The sequence below is a fragment of the Giraffa tippelskirchi genome, chromosome X (assembly GCF_054371585.1).
Source record: "Giraffa tippelskirchi isolate mGirTip1 chromosome X, T2T-mGirTip1v1.2.pri, whole genome shotgun sequence".
NCBI lineage: Eukaryota > Metazoa > Chordata > Mammalia > Artiodactyla > Giraffidae > Giraffa > Giraffa tippelskirchi.
In genome coordinates this window covers 97767000-97792253 of record NC_137289.1, presented here as the reverse complement: position 1 = coordinate 97792253, position 25254 = coordinate 97767000, and the positions used below count along the sequence as shown (strand labels likewise).

Below are 25254 nucleotides of genomic sequence, written 5' to 3'. Positions count from 1 at the left end.
AGCTGTGTATTACATGGGTATTTTGACAAATACTTAGTGCCATGTATCTGCCATTACAATGTCATGCAGAAGTGTTTCACTGTCCTAAAAGTCCTCTATCCTCCATGCATTCATTCCGCACTCCCCTCCTTCTGAACTGGTAGCAATTGCTAATCTTTTTACTGTCTCTATAGTTTTGCCTTTTCCTGAATGTCGTATGAATGGAGTCATAGAGTATGTAGCCTTTTCAGACTGGCTTACCTTGTGGTTTAGCTGGTAAAGAATCTGCCTGCAATGCGGGAGACCTGGGTTCGATCCCTGGGTTGGGAAGATCCCCTGGAGAAGGGAAAGGCTACCCACTCCAGTATTCTGGCCTGGAGAATTCCATGGACTGTATAGTCCAGGGGGTCACAAAGAGTTGGACACGACTGAGCGACTTTCACTTTCTTTCACTTTACTTATCAATATGCATTTAAGATTCCTCCATGTCTTTTCATGGCTTCATAGCTCATTTATTTTCATTGCTAAATAATATTATATGGTATATATGTACTGATTTGTTTATCCCATTTACATATTAAAGGACATCTTGGTGGCTTCCATGTTTTGGCAATTAGGAAGGGATAAAGCTGCTATAAAAAGTCACGTTCTTGTTTTTGTGTGGACATAACATTTCAACTTAAAATCATGCATGCTAGGCTTCCACATTATGTGAGCCAAAAAATTCCAGATGTCCAAGCTGGGTTTAGAAAAGGAAGAGGAACTAGAGTTCAAACTGCCAACATTCACTGGATTATAGAGAAAGCAAGAGAATTTCAGAAAAACATTTATCTCTGTTTCATCAACTACACTAAAGCCTTTGACTGTGTGGATCATGACAAACTGTGGAAAGCTCTTAGATGGGAATACCAGACCATCTTACCTATCCTGTGAGAAACCTGTATGCAGGTCAAGAAGCAACAGTTAGAACCCTGTATGGAACAACTGATTGGTTCAAGATCAAGAAAGGAGTATGACAGGGAAGTCTTCTGTCACCCTGTTTGTTTAACCCATATGCTGAGCACATCATGAGAAATATTGGGCTGGATGAGTTAAAAGCTAGAATCGAGATAAGTGGGAGAAACACCAGCAAGCTCAGATATGTGGATAATACCACTCTAATGGCAGAAAGTGAAGAGGAACTAAAGAGCCACTTGATGAGGGTGAAGGAGGAGAGTGAAGAGTGGCTTAAGACTAAATATTAAAAAAATTAAGATCATGGCATCTGACCCCATTACTGCATGGTAAAAAGAAGAGTAAAAGGTGGAAGAGGTGACAGATTTCCTCTTCTTGGGCTCCAAAATCACTGCAGACGGTGACTGAAGCCATGAAATCAGAAGACGATTATTTCTTGGCAGGAAAGTGATGACAAATCTAGACAGTGTGTTGAAAAGCAGAGACATTACTCTGCTGACAAAAGTCTGTATAGTCAAGGCTGTGGTCTTCCCAGTGGTCACGTACTGTTGTGAGAGCTGGACTCCAAAGAAGGCAGAACGCCAAAGAATTGATGCCTTCGAACTGTGTGGTGCTGGGGAAGACTCCTGAAAGTCCTTTGGACAGCAAGGAGATCAAACCAGTCAATCTTAAGGGAGATCAACCTTGAATATTCACTGGAAGGACTGATGCTGAAGCTGAATGAAGGTCCAGTATTTTGGTCATGTGTTATGAACAGACAACTCGTTGGCAAAGTCCCTGATGCTGGGAAAGATTGAGGGCAGAAGGAGAAGAGGGTATCAGAGGATGAGATGACTGGATGCCATCACCAATGCGATGAACATGAACTTGGGCAAACTCCAGGAGATGGTGAGGGGCAGGGAGGCCTGCCGTGCTGCAGTCCATGGGGTTGCAAAGAGTCGGACACAACTGGGTGACTGAACAACAACAACAACTTTTCAACTCATTTTATTTTTCAATTAATTTTTATTACAGTATAGTTGCTTTACAACTTTGTGTTAGTTTCTACTGTACAGCAAAGTAAATCAGTTGTATGTATACATATATTCCCTCTTTTTTAGATTTCTTTCCCATTTGGATCACCAAAGAGCACTGAATAGAGTTCCCTGTGCCATGTAGTAGGTTCTCACTAGTTATCTATTTTATACATAGTATCAATAGTGTGTGTATGTATGTCACTTCCAGTCTCCCAATTCATCCCACCTCCCTTTTCCCACCTTGGTGTCCATATATTTGTTCTTTATGTCTCTGTCTCTATTTCTGTTTTGCAAATAAGATCATCTCTACCATTTTTTAGACTCCACATATATGCATTAATATATGATATTTGTTTTTCTTTTTCTGACTTTACTCTGTAAAGGGTCTATCCATGTCTCTATAAAATGATCCAATTTCATACCTATGGCTGAGAAATATTCCGTTGTATATATGTACCACATCTTCCCTATCCATTCCTCTGTTGATGGACATCCAGGTTGCCTCCATGTCCTGGCCACTGCAAACAGCGCCACAGTGAACATTGGGGTGCATGGTGCATGTGTCTTTTTGAATTATGTTTTTTTCTGGGTATGTGCCTAGTAGTGAGATTGCTGAGTCATATGGTATTTTTATTCCTAGTTTTAAAGGAACCTCCATACCATTCTCCATAATGGCTGTATCAATTTACATTCCCACCAACAGTGCAAAAGGGTTCCCTCTTCTCCACACCTTCTCCAACATTTATTGTTTATATAATTTTTAATGATGGCCATTCTGATTGATGTGAAGTGACACCTCATTGTAGTTTTGATTTGCATTTCTTTAACAATTAGTGATGTTGAGCATCTTTTCCTGTGTTCATTGGCCATCTGTATGTCTTCTTTGGAGAAATGTCTATTTAGGTCTTCCACCCATTTGTTGATTGGGTTGTTTGTTTTTCTGACATTGAGCTGCTATGCACTGCTTATATATTTTGGAGGTTAATCCCTTGTCAGTTGCTTCATTTGCAAATATTTTCTCCCAGTCTTCGTGTTGTCCTTTCCTTTTGCTTATGGTTTCCTTTGCTGTGCAGAAGCTTTGAAGTTTAATTAGGTGCCATTTGTTAATTTTTGTTTTTTTATTTTCATTACTCTAGGAGGTGGGTCAAAAAAGATCCTGCTGTGATTTATATCAGAGTGTTCTATATGTTTTCCTCTAAGAGTTTTATAGTGTCTGACCCTACATTCAGGTCTTTAATCCATTTTGTGTTTATTTTTGTGTATGGTGTTAGGAACTGTTCTACATTCTTCTACATGTAGCTGTCCAGTTTTCCCACACCACTTATTGAAGAGGTTGTCTTTTCTCCATTTTATATTCTTGCCCCCTTTGTCATAGATTAGGTGATCAACTCATTATAATAACGAGGAGTGTGGTTGCTGGATTGTATGGTGAGACTATGTTTAGTATGTAGACTATGTTTATAACTGTAAGTCTGTGTTCCAAAGCAGCTGTACCATTTTGCATTCCTACCAGCAATTGATGCTGTCAGCATTTTGGATTTGAACCATTCTAATAGGTGTGCGGTGGCATCTCATTGTTTTAATGACCTATGATGAGGAACATCTCTTTATATGCTTATTTGCTATGTATATGCCTTCCATGATGAGGTTTCTATTCATATATTCCCATGTTATAATTCAGCTGTTTGTCTTCTTATTGTTGAATTTTAAAGGTTTTTTGCATGTTTTGAATGCAAGTCCTTTTTCTGTGTTTTGAAAATATTTCCTTCTAGTCTGTGGCTAACCTTTACATTCTCAGTAGTGTCTTTTGCAGAGCAGAATTTTTAATTTTAATGAAGTCCAGCTTATCAATTTTTCCCTTCTTAGACCATGCTTTTGCTGTTATGTCTAAAAAGTTATCATCAGGCCATCAGATGGGTTTGGGTTAGGATCCAGCTACCCACTCATTTGCTATGCTTTATGACTTTGGGCAAGTCTCCAGAAACCTTCAATTCTGTAAATTAAAATGAGATGATATTTATGAAATAAAATGATGAAAAGACCTAAAAGAGCAGAAAGCAAAATATAGGAAAGAAATAAAAGCCATTACTAAATCAAAGTTTACCTATGTTATCTTATAGAAGTTGTATAGTTTGTGTTTGACATTTATATCTGTGCTCCATTTCCAATTAATTTTTTTCATGTGCAGCTTTTTATTTTAGTATTCATTGTAAAATTTGTGCTATTTTGTATATGGATAGTGTTTTGTACATATTAGTAGATTTTCTCCCCCATGCTCAATTAAAGTCATTTTTGTAAAAACAGCATTGCTCTTTAACACACTAATCTTTGTGCTTAAGTTGTATTTTATAGCTTCTCTTTGTACAGATTCATTTCTTTTTGCATGTGGTTGTCCAGTTATTCTAGCACCATTTGTTGAAAAGATTATTCTTTATCCATCTAATTGCCTTTGCAGCTTTGTTAAAGATTAGTTGACTGTATTTGTGTGGGTCTATTTTGGGGTTCTTTATTCTATTCCAATAATCTATTTGTTTATTCTTTCACAAATAACACACTGTGTTGATCACTATAGCTTTAAAGTAAGTATTGAAGCTGAGGATCTATGAAAGCCATAACTAACAAACTTAATGGTAAAAGATTGAATGACTTCCCTCTAGGATCAGGAAAAAGAATATCTGTTTTCACTACTTCTATTCAACTTTGTATTGGAGGTTCTAGATAGGGTAATTAGGCAGAAATAAGAAATCCAGATCGAAAGACATAAAACTATATATATTCACAGATGACCTTATATATAGAAAATTGTAAGAAATCCACACAAACTATTACAGCTAATAAATGAATTCAGCAAGGTTTCAGAGTACTAGTGTAATATATAAAAATAAATTATATTTCTATATACTAGCAATTAATGGCCTGAAAATTTAGGAAAAAATCCTTTAATAATAGCATCAGAAAGAATAAAAAGCTAAGGAATGAACTTAAAGTGTAAGACATATACTGAAAAATGACAAAACTATAGAAAAAATTAAAGTCCTAAATAAATGGAAAGACGTTTCATTTTTATAGATCAGAAGACAATAATTTTAAGATTGCAATACTCCTCAAACTTATCTACAGATTCATTTCAGTCCATAATCAAAAAAACTCAGCTGGTATTTTTTTCAGAAATTGAAAAGCTGATTGTAAAATTCATATGGAAATACAAGTGATCCAGAATACCCTAAACAATCTTGGTAAAGAAGAAAACATTTGGAGGAATCACATTTCCCAATTTCAAAACTTACACAAAGCTACAGTTATCAAGACAGTGCTGTCTTGGCATAATAGACATATGGATCAATGAAAGAAAATTTAGAGTCTAGAAAGAAACCCTTATGTTCAATTTTTGACAAGAGTTCCAAGATAATTCAATGGGGGAAAAAATAGTCATTTCAACAAATGGTGCTCCTACTATTGGACATCAACTTGCAAATCAATGAAGCTAGACCTTTATCTCACATGCTATGGGAAAATTAACTGAAATGGATTAAACACCTAAACATTACAGCAAGAACTATAAAAAACACTTAGAAAAAGATATAGGTGTAAATTCTCATGATCTTGAATTATTCAAAGTTTTTTAGATGATACCACAAGCATAAGAACAAAAGATAAAAACAATTTGGACTTCTTCCAAACTAAAAACTTTCGTGTTTCAGAGGACACAGTCAAGAAAGTCAAAAGACAGCCCACAGAATCAGAGGAAATATTTGCAAATCATACATCTGATAAGAGACTAACATCCAGAACATATGAAGAACTTACACAGCTCAACAATATGAGAAAATCCAATTAAAAATTGGGCAAAAGACTTCAATGAACATTTAAGAAGATATGCAAGTTGTAAATAAACTTGTTCAACATTGTTAGTCATCAGGGAAATGTACTCAAAACCACAACAAAATAGCTCTTTACCTCTACCAGTATGGCTAAAATAAGCAAGGCAGACAATAAGAAGTGTTGGTGAGGATGTGTTGGTGAGGATGTAGAGAAATCGAAACCCTCAGACAGTTTTGGATTGTAAGATGGTACAGCTACTTTGGAGAACAGTTTAACAGTTCCTCAAAATGTTAAACATAGACTTACCATATGATTCAGCATTAGTACTCCTAAGTATTTATGCAAGAGGATTGAATATATTATATGTCCACACAAAAACTTCCACATGAACATTCAAGTCAGCATTATTCATAATAGCCAGAGTAGAAACAGCTCAAATGCCCATCAACTGATGAATGGATAAATAAAATGTGGCATATTCTAAAATGGAGTTTTATTCAGCAAAAGAAAAAGAATGAATGATATAGATGAACCTTGAAAGTGCAATGCTAATGTGAAGACAGTCACAAAAAGCCAAATATTGCATGATTTGGCTTGTCTAAATATCCATAATCTAAAGAAAATAAATGGATTAATAGTTGCCAGGGGCTGGGGTGAGGGAAATGGAGATTAACTGCTAACAGGCATGGGGTTTCTTTTTGTGGTCAAATCAACTGCAGTGTTTTCTGCACAACTCTGAATATACTAAAAACCACTGAATTGAACACTTAGAATTGTAGCTTCTTTAGTATGCAAATTATATCTCAACGAACCAATTTTTCTTTAATGGGGCTTATACATCCTGCTTTATAGTTCTGTTGGGAGACTTAACTGAAGACATTTGAAAAGTTTTACAAAATTAGGCACCAAATATTTGGTGAAACTGAAGATAAATTTCACCTGCTCCCCGACTTTGTCCAGAATTGGACAAAATATACTACCAAGTTAAATGCAGCAGAGCTCCAGAGTCAGAAACAAGCTCAAATACCTGCTCCTTAGGCACTGACACATTGAATAGAGTTCAAGCCTATTCAGTGAGGGAGCTGGAACAAGGTGGACTTTGCTCTCTTTTCTGTTTCTGGACCAAGTAACTATTTCTCTCCACCCACTTTGGCAGACAGACTGCCATCTATACATCCTCCTTCACTAGCAAGCATATCTCCTTTCTCCCAAAGGTTTGAGGTATAGATCTCTTACTTTGGACTTGAGAAAAAGTGCTGAGTTGAAAGTAATATTTCAAAAGAAAAGAATTTGTAACATCAGCCACAGCTGATTCCATCTTGCCAGTGTTTACCTTGTATATTCTGACAGCTCAGGGCTTAATGGATAATAGGACCAATTAACCCTGAGCCCTTGATAAACAGATTAAGTTTCAGACATATTCAGAAATCAAGGCTAGGAGATCATGATTTCCTGAAAATTCCAAAGAACACTGAGATGCTGAATTCAGAATCTGGTCCTGGGGCCGAGGTCTGCATTCAAGCCTGTTAGGTATTTGTGCCTACCCCAGCTGGGTTGCAGAAATCACTGGCCTGGTAGCCAACATTTACTCTCCCATTTTAACTCAGAGACTATCTAACAATCCCAAGAACTGCCTTACTCAAGACCACAGCTGTCACATTCTAATTTGAATCATGATTTTGAAATAACGAGGCACAAAAATTCATCCTGCTTTATATACAAAGTTTATCTTGTATTGCATTTATTCCAGTGGAAAATGAGATATGTGAACATTGAAATATTCCATGTTAGGAAGAATGCATCCCTCACAAAAAAAGTGTGACTGTCCGATGCTTGTATCCATCAAGGACCAGTCTCCAATAATAAGGAAATGGGTAAAGCACAATTGAAACTCTCAAAAGAAGCTTCATCTTTTGGCAACAAGGACAGTTACACTAGAGTGTCTTCAAGGAAAGCAAACAATACTGTGAGCACAGAGAGAGAGATCCTACCTGAGTCAAAGTTATTAGGAAGGGCATTGAGATGAAGAGAAATACCTGAGCTGATTCCTAAAGATACAGTAAAGAAAGTAGATGGACAAAAGGATGTTAAGGAATAACCCCTCAGGCAGAAGAATAAAATTTATGTATTTATAGACATGTAAGATATTTAGTTTAATTGGAACCAATTATTGAGAATGGAGTGGTAAAAATAAGTTAATGTATGATGGATAGGTAAAAAAGAGATAGGAATATATGTTTGGCAAATATTTCAATATATGAAACCACTCTAAATCCATCCCATTTCATTGACAACAGCCATAAGATTAGTCAAGGAACAGTTGGGCAGGGCAAATGCCTTACTGGGCTACCACAAGGGGTCCCTTTGGTGAGAGCTGATTGCTAGCAATGCTGCCTTCAGGGAGAACTCCAGCTCCACGCTGGGGGATTAGGGTTGAGTTCCTGGCCGTAGCTAAAGGGAATAAAGGAAATAAAGGAAATAAATTCCTTCCACCCTCTGTCTCCCAATTCCCCAAACATTCAAGACTCTCTATAATGACAAAAATGATTTATTTGCAACACAACCCAGTCCCCATCACTTCAATACAGCACAGGAATAGAAGAGAGTCACAGTGCAAGCATTATTTAGTCCAAGGCAAAACTCCATGCCTCCCAATACAGCAAGCCTGTCTCCCCCAGAGACCCATGCTCAGAGCCCAGCTAAACACACAAACAAGCAAGCCCAGTATGAAGTCAGCCCCAGGTCTCAGCACATTTCATCCTTCCCCCACAGGCCTATTAACCTTCCTAACTGCAGCCTTCTATGCCTTCCACTCCCAACCAGGCCAACTCTCAGGCTCTGAGCCACCAGTGAGCTTTCTCTGTGGGATCATTAACAAGGGTTTAAGGATTATCTAAAATGAGAAAATACCCTGTGAAATCTATCATTCCAGAGAAAATTTAAAATGACTCCCCCATACACAATTTTAATCAACAATGACAACTCTTCATTTTTTCACTATAGATATAAGAGGTTTTGAAATGATTGTCATCTCTGCTCCATACACATTTCCCTACTGGCTTTATTAAAGGCTGCTCTCTTCACAGCAGGGTAATAAAGGAGTCATCCGAGGCATTTCTGCCAGGTTCAGAGCCTGAGAGGAAAAACCCTGATGGCTTAGAAAAAGATTCTCTTCTGTTCCCTTCAAAAGATTTCTAGGGAGATTACTGCTTAAAAGTTTCCTAGTCCATCTAAGAAACAGTTTTAGATTTAGAGGGAAATCCAAACACAGAAGCAAGCAGTCTCTTCAATTAGGTAATAGTTTCTAGGATTCAGGAGGCAAGGAAGAGGAGTATAAAATCTCAAGTTGCTGTCTTCACCCCAAACCTTCTAGATCCTCAGAAGATGGACTAGTGGTCAAAACATACTGATATTTGGCATCAGAACTGTTTTTATAAAGTGAGGCGCTCATAAATAGGGGAAGAAGACTTAAAGTACAATGCTGAAGGCAAGGAATAAAATCTACATATTGGGTAGAGCACTTGGGTTGAGCACTTTCAGATATAACAATACTTGTTTATTATAAATTCTTTTCTAATTTCTTGGGCAAACCTGATCTAGTTGTACCTTTGCTGTCATCTGCATGTGCAGGACTGGGCAATCATACCCTCATACTCCTTGTACAAGATACTCCCATTTGCCTCAATCAGCAGGATGCTAATGGGAACATACTTATAAGGGACACAGGAAGGCTGAGGGACACTCTGATCCACCAGCTCATTGACAAGGTTCTGGATGATGGCATGATTGGGAGAATTGAGACCATAGTGTAGTACCCGAGGACATACTCCCTTACAGTAGTTTGGGGTATAGAGATGGGGAGCAATGATCCAGTGATCCCAGCCCAGCTGCTGGAAGCTGACTTGAAAAGGGTGGAGGGAACACTGGTTACTTTCAGGCCCATCATGCTCCCTGGAAGGGCCAGGAACTTCAGATGTGATACTGCCTGCTTGACGAGCCCTCCTCAAGAGAAGAGAAGGGTCTTTTTCTGTAAACTCTTTCAGGCCCTTAGGGAGAGGTTTGGCCTTCTGAACACTCTGAGTGTCATTGAAATACAGTAACAAGAAGACAGTGTCCAAGGATGAAGTGCCATGCCACCAGAACTCAAGAACCTCACTACCTTTTGGCTGCTGACACACGAAGCGGAGTCGTAGAACCCTGCGCCCCTTGTGATTCCAGAACTTTTGCCCAACATGTTCCATGATATCCATCTCTGTCCAAGCTTTGGGCAGCAGGGAAGGCTTTGAGGAGCTTCTTCCTGAAGAAGGAAAGTGATTGGTTGGGCTTTTCTGGACCCAGGGCTCCACATGGCAGGAGAGGTGGGAATGAGTTAGGTGAAGTTGATGGCGGTAAACCACAGTGGCTCTGACTAGTTGGTATGCTACCCGGTTTGGTCTCAGAGGAAAGTCCAGGGTCTGTATGTGCCAGGAGCCTGCATTAGTAAGAGGGAACAAGAGCAAAGCGTTAGCTTCTTACCTCCTAGCCTTAGTCTCCCTAACAGAGCTGCTCAGTACAAACTGACAAGCAGCCCTGAAATGAATTCAAGATCATAATAGCGATCTATTGAGCACTTAACTAATGTATTAGATGCTTTACATGCATTAGCTCTTGAATCCACAATAGCCTTATGAGATAGTTGTTATCCCCATTTTGCAGACAAGGAAACTGAAGCTCAGAGAAGCTAGCTATGTCAGAGGACACACAAGCCAGTGTTTGTTAGAATCAAGATTTGAGTCCAAGTCTTTTTCCCTTAAGATGACAAATTGTGGCTCATTTTTAGATCTCTCATAGCCCTAGGCTGAGAAAAACACCTCAAATACAGAACTGTCTGTATATATTGTAAGTATTATTTAGTTGACTATTAAAAAGGTGACCAATTAAGAGGGTCATTGAGACATATGAATTAATAATAAATCCTCATGCTATATCACTATATAGAGGCAGCTTTAGGGTGACAGTCCAATATTGGGGGGTATGGTCTGCTGTCACTTCAAATCTGGGTTGGAGATGCCACAAAATAATTTTTTCTAGTTGGGACAGGTATTTACTACTTTTGCTTTCTATTCGAATTTCTTCTTGAGCAGCTATTGCATTATTGGGCAGGTTCTCCCTTAATCCTCAATCTCCCCCTTTTCCATTCTTTACCGGAAATGATTCTTCGTTTACCCCATTTATTGTAAATACCGTTTTCAACAAGGCCCAGTCATATAGATGACCTCAGCTAAGATTAGTCTACTTAAAAGCTGCATCTCTTGAAAGTGAAAAGTTGCTCAGCCGTGTCTGACTCTTTGCGACCCCCTGGACTATACAATCCATGGAATTCTCCAGGCCAGAATACTGGAGTGGGTAGCCTTTCCCTTCTCCAGGGGATCTTCTCAACCCAGGTATCGAACCCGGGTCTCTCGCATTGCAGGCGGATTCTTTCTCAGCTGAGCTACGAAGTGATTGTTTTAATCTAAACTGTGATGCTGACACCTAGTGGCCAAAGCGTTGAAAAGCGAGACCTGCAGTTCTCTGACCTTCTGCGCCCTCTCCTGGCCAAGCTCAAGAGCAACGATTACAAAAACCAGGCATTGCAAGAAAAAGCCTTCTGTCATCTTCACCTATCATTAACCATCAGTTCATTTCAGTTGCTCAGTCGTGTCCGACTCTGCGACCCCATGAACCGCAGCACGCCAGGCCTCCCTGTCCATCACCAACTCCCAGAGTTCACCTAAACCCACAGTCCATTGACTCGGTGATGCCATCCAGACATCTCATCCTCTGTCGTCCTCTTCTCCTCTTCCCCTCAATCTTTCCCAGCATCAGGGTCTTTTCAAATGAGTCAGCTCTCTGCATCAGGTGGCCAAAGTATTGGAGTTTCAGCTTCAACATCAGTCCTTCCAATGAACACCCAGGACTGAACTCCTTTAAGATGGACTGGCTGGATCTCCTTGCAGTCCAGGGGACTCTCAAGAGTCTTCTCCAACACCATAGTTCAAAAGCATCAATTCTTTGGTGCTCAGTTTTCTTTATAGTCCCAACTCTCACATCCATGCATGACCACTGGAAAAACCATAGCCTTGACTAGACAGACCTTTGTTGACAAAGTAATGTCTCTGCTTTTTAATATGCTGTCTAGGTTGGTCATAACTTTCCTTCCAAGGAGTAAGCATCTTTTAATTTCATGGCTGCAATTACCATCTGCAGTGATTTTGGAGCCCAGAAAAATAAAGTCAGCCAATGTTTCCACTGTTTCCCCATCTATTTGCCATGAAGTGATGGGACCGGATGCCATAATCTTAGTTTTCTGAATGTTGAGCTTTAAGCCAACTTTTTCACTCTCCTCCTTCACCTTCATCAAGAGGCTCTTTAGTTATTCTTCACTTTCTTCTATAAAGGTGGTATTATCTGCATATCTGAGGTTATTGATATTTCTCCCAGCAATCTTAATTCCAGCTTGTGCTTCTTCCAGCCCAGTGTTTCTCATGATGTGCTCTACATATAAGTTAAATAAGCAGGGTGACAATATACAGCCTTGACGTGCTCCTTTTCCTATTTGGAACCAGTCTGTTCCATGTCCAGTCACTAACCATGGCCATGCTAATTTACATATTATCTACCTAATCTTCCTTCTCCACTGAATCCATGAGCCTGGAATTCAGTAGGCCTGGGATATTCAACACAGAAGCTCTTGAATGTTTTGATGCATCAGGATTTTTTTTTAATTATGCATCAAAGTTTCAGGTGTAAAATTCATAATTCATCATAATTCAACATCTGTGTACACTACAGAGTGATCACCACCACAAGCTTAGTTACCATCATCTGTTACCACACAATTAACTCCTTTCACCTATTTCACTCACCCTCCAACCCTTTTACCCGCCGGTAACCACTAATCTGATCTCTGTTTCTGAGTTTTTAATTTTTGTTTTTCATTTGTTTTGTTTTTATATTCCACATATGAGTGAAACCATACATCAAGTTTTTTTTTTAAGTTCAGGTTCCAACTCATGCTTAATACATCCTCACATTTGGGGCACTTGGATATCATTCAGACAAAGCTCAAGCCAGGCTTGTAATTGCTTTCTCAAGTTACTCCATACTCCCATCCTGTAATAATCTTTCCAAGACACCCACCCATACATCTGCCCCACCCTGTCTGAAAAGGAATCTAAACCGAATCTCTAGCAGGCAGTCTGGTGAGGAACTGCCCTTTCCTTTCAGACCCTGACATCACGTATTTCCTGATGCAGGGTGGGGTTGCTAAGGATCAGGGCCAGGAAGGGTCTGCTCAGAACTTTTCAGGGAAATGTCTGACTCACACATCCTGTGAAATTGAACCTGGAATAGCTCTCAAAGCAAGCTTGATTCAGCTGGGTCATCTCCTGATGGAATGATCAGACCCAACTGTCTTGTTATCCATTTTTGGATCCTTTCCAGAGTCCCTATATACCAGTATGTCCCACAGTCAGACCAAGATACTGGCCTAATTCTAGGCATTCTACTTTCTAGCCTCATATCATCTGTACAGAATTGATTTATGCAGCTTATGAATGAAATCCAGATCCCTTGTAATGACCACCACATCCCTGAGTCTCATCAGTTTCATATCCCACCACTCTCTACAATCTCACTAGGCTCCAACCATCCTGATCTTCCTTCTATTCTCCAAGTACTTGTTTCCACCTTTAGACCTTTGTACATGTTATTCCCTCTGCCTAGATCAGACTTCTCTCTTCTCGTCTCATGCCAAGCTTCTTACCTTACAGACCCCAGCTCAAATGTCACCTCTTCAAACATGCCTTCACTGACAATACCATGCAAAGGGAAGATTTCTTTGCTATTCTCTATCAGAACCACCTATTTCATTCTTTGGTAGCATTTACCACAATTTACAACTATCCATGTTTACTTACTTGTCTCACCCAGAGAACCATGCCTATCTTGATCACATTCCAACACCTAGAACAATGCCTAGCACTTAGCAGTTGCCAAAGAAATACTTGTTGAGTGAATCTGCAACCATACCAAATTATCTTCTTTTTCCTCAATCAGAATGCACTTCCCTCTCTGTGTCCATAGTCTCTTTACTCCTTCTGCAAAGTCTAGCTCAAATCCCACCTCTCCAATGAGGCCTTTCAACTATTTCAGCATTTCCCTCTCCTTGCCCTAAGCAGAAACCCATTTCTTCTTGGAGTCCCAGGAATCCTACTGCTTATCCTTTTCAAAGCATTTGCTGTGCTGTGCCACCATTATGTTATTACTTATCTATCCATTCTACTCTAGTGGAGGCTCCTAGAGCCGTTATTTGCCTTTTCATACCCAACCCAAACACAGTGCTTGGTGCTCAAGTAAAGTCTGTTAAGCAGTCAGCACAGCAGGGTAATTAAATGCACAGGCTCTGAAGCCTGAAAGCCTGGGTTAGAAACCCAGCTCTATTAATTACTAGCTGTGTTACACTGAGCCTCATTTTCTTCACCTATATAATGGGTATATGAATAGTATTCCATAGTGGAGCAGTAGGAAAGAATCCTCCTGCCAGTGCAGGAAACACAGAAGATGTGGGTTTGATCCCTGGGTTGGGAAGATCCCCTGGAGGAGGAAATGGCAACCCACTCCAGTACTCTTGCCTGGAAAGTTCCATGGACAGAGGAGCCTGGCAGGTACAGTCCATGGAGTCGCAGAGAGTCAGACACAACTGAGCTCGCACACACACCTACTTCTTGCGATATTGGGGAGGATTAAGGAAGATAATGTTTGTAAAAGTACTTTGCCTAATGCCTGGCACATGGTAAGCGCACACTAAAGTTTAGCTTAGGGGAATGGTGGTTGTTTTACTTGGAGGAGGGAGGTAAATCATGTCTGTTGTCATCTCTGAGACTAGCAAAGGCTTAAGATTGATATCACCAGGTTCCCAAGATTTCCTTGAAATTGATGGCTTTCTTCATTCCCTAGAGAAACCTGCACTGCAGAAGCCCACTACTGCCCTGAATCAGTGTCTAATGAAGATGTTTAAAGCAGAAGCAACCGTGAGGGAAACAAAGAAAATTCCAAAATACATTTGGTACCACAAACCCAAACTAGCAACATAGTCTAAACAGAAAAACTGCTTCGTATACAAGGATATTGGGGTATGACATTCAAAACACTTAAGTAGTTATGGACAGACTGTAAAATAAGACAGACTTGAAGCTCAAATCCTGCCTCTGCCACCCCATCCTTGTGACCTCTGCAAGTTATTTAACATCTCTCTGCTTCACTTTTCTTTAAAAATCAGGCTAAGCCTTTCAGGACAGCTAAGGAGAGTCCCTATCATTAAGGATTAAATACAATAACAGACTCTCAGGTGTGAGCCTGTTTCTGTCCTTTCTGAGGCCTTGTAAATTTCCCCAACTCAACATCCTGTACCTTTTGTCTTCTAAGAATAAAACAACACAAAGAGCCCTCCACAGGAACATAATGAGTATTTCTCAATTATAATTTTCAGTGATATAATAAGCATTAAGACTTCCTTTGAAAGCTAGTAGCTGACACGTCACTCAGTTGCACTGGGGCCTGGGAGAAAGTCCTCAGGTAGGCCCCAAGGCAATCTGTTCTTAAATTGGATCCCTAAAGGGAAGCAGATTTGGAGCCAGTTTCTCCCAAGGGTGCCACCTTTTGAAAATCAAGAAACCAAGCCCAATAAAACCACCCACCCTGTAGGCAATGTGAAGCCTGACAGAAAACTGACAGATCCACTTTTCTCTACACTCTTCTTCCCCATTTTTCTCCCACCCACCTGAACAATATAGTATGATAACTCACCTCTGAGAGGCCTTGCTACATTAGCCAGCGGCCTCACCAGCCTCACCATGGTGGCCCCAATGGTGCGGTTTTCCCTAGGGTGTCCACTTGCATCAGCTGAACGCTGGTACAACTCCAGCATATACCGTAAGGGATGCCCTAAGACCCGCGGCTTCCTCTGCTGCTTGCCAGGGGCTTCTTCTAGCAGCTCCTGAATCAGGGGCAAGGTAGGGGCCTCAGGCAGGTGGGCAATAGAGGGCTGCCCTACCTGTGTCATTTGGACCCTATGTTCCATAAAAAGCACCAGTCCCCAAAGAAGAAGGATTCTAAGGATGCTCAGGAGGACCATCTTGAAAGGCTTGGTGTTCAGCAACATGTTCTGGTAAAAGCCCAAAGGATGCCACTTTAAACCTTTCCTTTTACATGGGTAACAGCATCCAGGCTCCACTACCACACAGGGCAGGGCAAGGAAAAATGAAAGGCTGGCAGGCAGGTCCTATGTTTCTTCCTCTGGTAGGATCTCCTGAACCAAAAAAAAGGTCTTCTAAATTGTCCTCTTTGCATCAAACAAGCAGAAACAGCAGGTGGGACAAGGCAGCATGCCCATCCTTCTCTCCAGGGCTGGGAACAAGATCGTATTTAAAAAGAGAGGCCCATTCCAGGACCTACTCCCTTCCCGTATCCACTAGGATGAAAAGAAGCAGCCCTAGCCTGCTCTGCTTCACAGCTTTAACGGTAGTCCTTAATCAGTCCTTAAAGGGCCAGAGGCCTCCTGTTCCCACCCCGCTTCCATGCAATACTTTTCCTAATGTAGGATTTCCCAAAATGTGGTCTGCTAAGGACTTGCAGTGGAACTATCTGAGGGGAGTGTTAAGAATTTGGGCTTCTGGGTCCAGACGAAAACATGGACTCTCTGAGCGTAAGCACCAGAAATCTAAATCTTAAGTCCTTCAAGAAGTTTGTATGAGTACTAAAACGTGGGAACCTCTCTGTGAGTATGGCTGCTGGAGCTTGAAGAAGATGCCCCAACAGTGGTTCTCAATCTTGACTCTATAGTGGGATCACATGGGGAGTTTTAACTATTATGGATGCCTGGGTACCATCCCCAGAGATTCTGATGGAGTCAGCCTGGGGTATTACCAGGGCATCAGGATTTCTTAAAGTTCTGCAGGTGATTTTAATGTGTAGCCAAGTTTGAGAACTCTGACTTAGAATTTCCTGGTTTTTCCATGGAAGGTGTTGAGATCCTGTGTGGGTTTCATCAGAGAAGCATAGGGGAGTGGGAGCTGAATCTATGGAAGTTGGCTAGGAGCTCACCTAGCTTGGCTGATTAATGGAGGCATCAGGGCTGAACCAGTTAGTTAAAGCTACCCCAGACCAGGATTCTGCAGAAAAATGGTAGGTGTAGTCCTGGCCCCGTCCAAGAAGAATCAATTTCCTGGAGCTCTAAGGAGAAGGTGGAACAGGAGGTCAAGACGTGGCTTTGTGGAACAGGTACGGACTTTGTAAGCAATGGACCTGTGTTTGGATTGTTATTGATTCTGTCTCTTATTAGCAGTCATTTAACCTCTCCAAAGCAAATCTCATTTCCCTGAGCCTCAGTCTCCTCATCTGTAAAATGGAGATAACATGTTTTATCCCACAGCTTGTTGTGAAGATACAAGGAAACAATCTGTGTTCATCCCAACAAAACCTAATTAGATATACATGGTTACATGCTGGAAATTATTTGTTCCCTTCTACTGTTTTTTTTCTAACTTGGCCTTGGTCCCTGACACGTATTGTAAAACAAAAGATATGGGTTCCCTAGGTCTCAACCAAAATCCCACGTCAACAACCTATTAGCTGGTGACCTCTAACAAGATTACTACCAGCCTGAGTTTCTTCATTTGTACTGCCGGCTCCTACAGAGAGTTGTTGTGAGTGTTGTATTGTGTACATTTTTATTGTATACAATGATATACAAGTAAGGGATATAAGCAGATGATTCACAATAGGCAAAACCTGAATGGCCAAAACATGAAAAGATGTAAAGGAAATCAGAAAAATGTAATTTAAAGCCACATAAGATACAACTTCACACCTAGTATTGGCAACATATCAAAAGTCTGATGCTATTAAATTCAGGTGAGGATGTAGAATGCAGGTAACTTTCTTATGCTGCCGATGGAAGTGTGATTTGGTACAATTATTTTAGAGAGCAATCTGGCATTATCTCTAGTGAGTTTGAAGATGTGCAATTCAGGCATTGCTACTATTGCTAGAACAGTAGCTTTTAGACACTTTTGTCTGGTTCACAGGAATAAATACACTTTACATCCAACCCACTAGAAACACAAGCACACATGTGCGCACACACACACACACACATACCTGAAGTAAACATTTCCTTAAACAATTATTATCTTTACATGTTGGGAGGGATACTGTATCATGATGAGTAAGAACATATCTCTAGAGTCAAAATACTAAATTCAGACTCCAGCTCTACCATTCATTAGCTTGACCTTGGGCAAGTTACTCAACTTCTCTGTGCCTCAGTTTCCTCATGTGTGAAATAGAAACTTCAGCCTCTCTCTGCTTCAGTTTTCTAATATATATGTAAAATGAGGTTAATCAAAAGACAACTCACAGGATTGTTGTGTTAAATGAGTTAATACATGTAACGGACTTAAAAGAGTGACTGGCGCAAAATAAATACTAGACACAGGTTAATTATTATTACATTTAATGCAAGTTGTGCTCTCCAGAAAGCTGGGCTTACCTTGAGATGTGCTCACCAGAAAGCTGGGCTCACCTTGAAATGACCTGTTATGAGCTGTGGAGAGGCAGTCCAGAAGTTTCTCTGTCTTCCATGTCCACACCACTTCCCCCTTCTTTCTTACCCTTTCTCTGCCTCCTAACATTCTCTTTGGCCCCTGACCTCTGTCTGTTACCAATTAAACTTCCTATTTTCTATCCAACATAACTCAATAAAAGTACAAGTTGTCAGAACAACTAGCAAAGTGTTCCTAGCCAGTTTTCTTTGATGTTTCTCTGGTATTTGAGTGGGATTATATTCCTCAAGAACATTTTTCTGCCATAATAGTGAGATTTTGATTCAGGATCAAAAGAAGTAAAGAGACAATATATTACCCTGGAAAGAACATGATTTGGGTTAGAATTCCTGGTTCTGCTATTTTTTTTCTGTTGCTCAACCTCTCTCAATCTCAGCTTTCTTTTTTTAAAAAAAGATTTACTGATGTATTTGTTGGCCATGGTGGGTCTTCATTGCTGCACTCGAGCTTTCTCTAGTTGTGGCGAGTGGGGGCTACTCTTCATTGTGGTGCCCTGGCTTCTCATCACAGTGGCTTCTCTTGTTGTGGAGCACAGGCTCTAGGCACACAGGCCTCGGTAGTTGCAGTGCATGGCCTCAGTAGTTGTGGCTATCGGGCTCAGTTGCTCCGTGGCATATGGAATCTTCCGGGACCAGGGATTGAACTGGTGTCCCTTGCATTGCACGGCAGATTCTTAACCACTAGGCCACCAGGGAAGCCCTATCTCAGCTTTCTTAACTGTAAATTGGGGATATTCTTTAGGACTGTGGTGAGATTTAAATGAGATAATGTGTACAAAGTATTAGCATATAGATACTCTTAAATAAATGTTAAAATTTATCATTAACAGCCTATGATTTTAAACTGTATGTAAAGTGTACCTGACTGAAGGAAATATCCACTCAGCATCCTCCTAAAACTCAGCTTAATTTTTATTCCATCCCTCTACTCACCAGGGCTTCAGGAGACTTGCCTGATTGAAAAGGTCAGCTTTCTTATTTTCAGAACATCCTATTTCTCGTTTCAGAAAAAGATCCCAAAACTAACTCCATTCCTATGACCACAATTGAAAGAAGTTGACATGATTATTTCCTGGAAATGTCGCTTGGTGGGCCTGATACATGCTAATGCCCTAACCCCCCAGAAGAGGGCAGGAACTGTCTTTCTAGCCTTTATGGTTGGAGTGTTGAGGTGGAGTGGAGGGACAGGTTATAGGCAACTGGAACAGGATCTACTAAAGGATATTTAGAAGGTCTTTCTGCTTTAGAAAAAGTAGAATGTGAAAGCATTAATTATGTAAATTGAACAGTTTAGGAGGTGATTATTGACATAACAAAAACAGTTCTTTGAAACAACAAAATGGGTCACCTCAAGTTGCTCTGAGCAACAGGAAAGCTTAATGTACAGTATGGGTTAACTTTTCAAACTATAAAGTGCTGGATACACTGGTAAGAGGAATGAAATTTACAAAAAATAGCTTTTCATCCTATTTGGGGAAGCATGAGTATTGTTTAAGGTTCACATGTATAATGGAGTCCTTTTTATATGGTTATAATTTATATTTTCTTACAATTGTGTTCATTCAACAAATATCTAATAAGTACCTCATATGTGGTTGTGTAAGGTTTAAGGGTGCAGGCCAATTGCCAGACTACCTAAGTTCAAATTCCAGTTCTACCACTTAACTAGCTTGTAATTTTTGCAATTGACTTAACCTTTCTGTGCCTCAGTTTCCTCATCTATCAACAAGCATAATAATAGAAATATTTTAGAGGACTATTGTGAAGATTACACGAATTGTGCATGTTACAGGCATATATTCTAGACACTACTAGACCCCAGTAGCACAGAAATTAATAAGACAAGTCCTCTGTCTTTCACACTCCCAGTACTATGTTAGGCACTGAGATAGGTTGGGGTACACCAAGATAAAACAGGTAGTTTCTATCTCAAGAAGACAACAACCTTGATAGAGACATAAAGGAAAGGATATATTTCCCATAACCATGATATTTCCTCTAAGTACTCTTCTGAGTTCTTAAAAAATGGACCTATTTTCTAGATATTGTGTTAAAAAAATCATTTTCCTTAAAACAGAATTATCGTATATTTTATAGAAATATTTATTAATTTGGCATTAGACTATATCATTTTGCATATTATATCTTATTTTTATCTTCATATCAACTGTGTGAGTTAAGTATTATATTCCCATTTATAGGTAAGAAGTTGATCAGACAAGAAAACTTGTCCAAGGTTGTACAGTTCTCAAATGGTGGATCCACTGAGATTTGGATCCAACTAAGAGGAGACTCGAATCCCTCTCTTTGTATCTTATGGGTTGCTATATAAGCTGTCAATGAGTATTTAGCACCTTAAGAAGACTCACTTCCCCTCTAAGATAATCCCACATGGATTCCTGAGTATAGAATTTTGACTCTCATTGTTGCTTATAAACCATATGACTCCCAGACAACCAGAAGATTATGTTTTCTTTTAGCTAAGCATGACACATTCTGAAGGTCTGTTTGGCATCAGAGACACCTGCTATCTTTGGAGTTTTTGGTCATTTTTGGATAATCAAAGCATCAGTAATCAATTGACCATATTCTATCAGTTTAGTTCAATCGCTCAGTCGTGTCCAACTCTTTGCAACCACATGGACTGCAGCAGGCCAAGCTTCCCTGTCCATCACCAACTCCTGGAGCTTGGTCAAACTCATGTCCATTGAGTTGGTGATGCCATACAACCATCTCATCCTCTGTCATCCCTTTATCCTCCTGCCTTCAATCTTTCCCAGCATCAGGGTCTTTTCCAATGAGTCGGCTGTTCACATCAGATGGCCAGATGATTGGAGCTACAGCTTCAGCATCGGTCCTTCCAATGAATATTCAGGACTGATTTCCTTTAAGATTGACTGATTTGATCTCCTTACACACCAAGGGACTCTCAAAAAACTAACACCACAGTTCAAAAGCATCAATTCTTTGGCACTCAGCTCACATCCATACATGACTACTGGAAAAACCATAGTTTTGATTAGATGGACCTTTGTTGACAAAGTACTGTCTCTGCCTTTTAATATGCTGTCTAGGTTTGTCATAGCTCTTCTTTGAAGGAGCAAGCGTCTTTTAATTTCATGACTGCAGTCACCATCTGCAGTGATTTTGGAGCCCAAGAAAATAAAATCTGTCACTGTTTTCATTTTTTCCCCAGCTATTTGCCATGAAGTAATGGGACCAGATGCCATGACCTTCATTTCTTGAATGTTGTGTTTTAAGCCAGCTTTTTCACTCTCCTCTTTCACTTTCATCAAGAGGCTCTTTAGTTCCTCTTTGCTTTCTGCCATAAGGGTAGTATCATGTGCATATCTGAGGTTATTGATATTTCTCCTGGCAGTCTTGATTCCAGCTTGTGCTTCATCCAGCCCAGAATTTCACATGATGTATTCTGCATATAAGTTAAATAAGCACAGTGATGATATACAGCCTTAACAAACTCCTTTCCCAAATTTTTTTTTAATTTATTTTTTATTGAAGGATAATTGCTTTACAGATTTTTTTTGTTTTCTGTCAAACCTCAACATGAATCAGCCATAGGTATGCATATATCCCCTCCCTTTTGAACCTCTCTCCCATCTCTCTCCCCATCCCACCCCTCTAGGTTGATACAGAGCCCCTGTTTGAGTTTCCTGAGCCATACAGCAAATTCCCGTTGGCTATCTATTTTACATATGGTAATGTAAGTTTCCATGTTACTCTTTCCATACATCTCACCCTCTCCTCCCCTCTCCACATGTCCATAAGTGTATTCTCTATGTCTATCTCTCCACTGCTGCCCAGTAAATAAATTCTTCAGAACCATTTTTCTAGATTCCATATATGTGCATTAGAATATGATATTTATCTTTCTCTTTCTGACTCACTTCACTCTGTATAATAGGTTCTAGGTTCATCCACTTCATCAGAACAGACTCAAATGTATTCCTTTTTATGGCTGAGTAATATTCCATTGTGTATATGTACCACAACTTCTTTATCCATTCATCTGTTGATGGGCATCTAGGTTGTTTCCATGTTCTACCTATTGTAAATAGCGCTGCAATGAACAATGGGATACATGTGTCTTTTTCAACCCTGGTTTCCTCAGGGTATATGCCTAGGAGTGGGATTGCTGGGTCATATGGTGGTGTTTTATTTCTAGTTTTTTAAGGAATCTCCATACCGTCTTCTGTAGTGGCTGTATCAATTTACATTCCCACCAAAAGTGCAAGGGTGATCCATTTTCTCCACACCCTCTCCAGCATTTATTGTTTGTAGGCTTTTTGATGAAGGCCATTCTGACCAGTGTGAGGTGATATCTCATTGTAGTTTTGATTTGCATATCTCTAATAATAAGCAGTGTTGAGCATCTTTTCATGTGTTTGTTAGCCATCTGTATGTCTTCTTTGGAGAAATGTCTAGGTCTTTTTCCCACTTTTTAATTGGATTGTTTGTTTTCCTGGTACTGAGTTGTATGAGCTGCTTGTATAGTTTGGAAATTAATTCTTTGTCATTTGTTTCATTTGCTATTATTTTCTCCCATTCTGAGGGTTGTCTTTTCACCTTGCTTATAGTTTGCTTTGCTGTGCAAAAGCTTTTAAGTTTAATCAGGTCCCACTTGTTTACTTTTGTTTTTATTTCTGTTATAGGAGGTGGGTCATAGAGGATCTTGCTTTGATTTATGTCACTGAGTGTTCTGCCTGTGTTTTCCTCTAAGAGTTTTATAGTTTCTGGTCTTACATTTAGGTCTTTAATCCATTTTGAGTTTATCTTTGTATATGGTATTAGGAAGTATTCTAATTTTATTCTTTAACATGTAGCAGTCCAGTTTTCCCAGCACCATTTATTGAAGAGGCTGTCTTTGCCCCATTGTATATTCTTGCCTCCTTTGTCAACAATAACGTACCCATAGGTGCATGGGTTTATTTCTGGGCTTTCTATCTTGTTCCATTGGTCTATACTTCTGTTTTTGTGCCAGTACCATACTGTCTTGATGATGACAGCTTTGTAGTATAATCTGAAGTCAGGAAGGTTGATTCCTCCCACTCCATTCTTCTTTCTCAACACTTCTTTGGCTATTTGGGGTCTTTTGTGTTTCCTTATGAATTGTGAATTTTTTTGTTCTAGTTCTGTGAAAAAATGCCATTGGTAATTTGATAGGGATCACATTGAATCTGTAGATTGTGTTTGGTAGTGTTATCATTTTCACAATATTGATTCTTCCTACCCAGGAACATGGAATATCTCTCCATCTCTTTATGTCATCTTTGATTTCTTTCAGCAATGTCTTATAGTTCTCTGTGTAGAGTTATTTTGTCTCCTTAGGTAAATTTATTCCTAGATATTTAATTCTTTTTGTTGTAATGGTGAATGTGGTCGATTCCTTAATTTCTTTTTCTGATTTTTCATTTTTAGTATATAGAAATGCAAGTGATTTCTGTGTATTGATTTTGTATCCTGCAACTTTGCTAAATTCACTGATTAGTTCTAGTAATTTTCTGATAGTATCTTTAGGGTTTTCTATGTACAGTATCATGTCATCTGCAAACAGTGAGAGCTTTACTTCTTTTCTGATCTGGATTCCTTTTATTTCTTTTTCTTCTCTGATTGCTGAAGCTAGGATTTCCAGAACTATGTTGAAAAATAGTGGTGAAAGTGGACACCCTTGTCTTATTCCTGATCTTAGGGGGAATGCTTTAGTTTCTCACCATTGAGAATAATGTTTGCTGTAGGCTTATCATATACGGCCTTTACTATGTTGAGGTAGGTTCCTTCTATGCCCATTTTTTGAAGAGTTTTAATCATAAATGGATACTGAACTTTGTCAAAGACTTTTCCTGCATCTATTGAGATTATCATATGGTTTTTATCTTTCAACTTGTTAATATGGTGTATCATAGTGATTGATTTGTGTATATTGATGAATCCTTGCATTCCTGGAATAAACCCAACTTGAGCATGGTGTATGAGCTTTTAGATGTGTTGCTGAATTCTGTTTGCTAAAATTTTGTCTAGGATTTTTGCATCTATGTTCATTAGTGATATTGGCCTGAAATTTTCTTTTTTGTATGTTTTCTTTGTCTGATTTTGGAATCAGGGTGATGGTGGCCTCATAGAATGAGTTTGGAAGTCTTCCTTCCTCTGCAATTTTTTGAAAGAGTTTTAAGCTTCCCTTGTAGCTCAGTTGGTAAAGAATCTGCCTGCAGTGAGGGAGACCTGGGTTCGATCCCTGGCTTGGGAAGATCCCCTGGAGAAGGAAATGGCAACCCACTCTAGTATCCTTGCCTGGAAAATCTCATGGACAGAGGAGCCTGGTGGGCTGCAGTCCATGGGGTCCCAAAGAGTTGGGCATGACTGAGCGACTAACACTTACTTACTTAGAAGAATAGGCATTCTCTAAATGTTTGATAGAATTTTCCTGTGAGGCCATCCAATCCTGGGCTTTTGTTTTTGGGTAGACTTTTGATCATAGCTTCAATTTCGGTGCTTATAATTTGGTTGTTCATAATTTCTATTTCTTCCTGGTTCAGTATTGGAAGATCGAACTTTTCTAAGAATCTGTCCATTTCTTCCAGGTTATTCATTTCATTGCCATATAGTTGTTCATAATAGTCTCTTCTAATCCTTTGTATTTCTACATTGTTGTAACCTCTCCTTTTTCATTTCTAATTTTGTTGATTTGATTCTTCTCCCTTTTTTTCTTGATGAGTCTGGCTAAAGGTTTGTCAATTTTGTTTATCTTCTCAAAGAACCAGCTTTCAGCTTTGTTAATCTTTGCTATTGTTTCTTTCATTTCTTTTCCATTTATTTCTGCTTGGA

At 39.5% G+C, this 25254-nt stretch overlaps 1 protein-coding gene across 1 annotated transcript; it reads right to left on the bottom strand.

Moving 5' to 3' along the window:
- Nucleotides 1-9385: 9385 nt before the first annotated feature.
- On the bottom strand, nucleotides 9386-15954 carry BMP15 (bone morphogenetic protein 15). Its single transcript, XM_081564378.1, has 2 exons — nucleotides 15600-15954; nucleotides 9386-10242 (listed from the first exon to the last, which is right to left on the bottom strand). The coding sequence occupies exons 1-2, from the start codon at nucleotides 15952-15954 to the stop codon at nucleotides 9386-9388; spliced, it is 1212 nt and encodes a 403-aa protein (XP_081420504.1).
- Between the last annotated feature and the right edge of the window lie 9300 nt (nucleotides 15955-25254).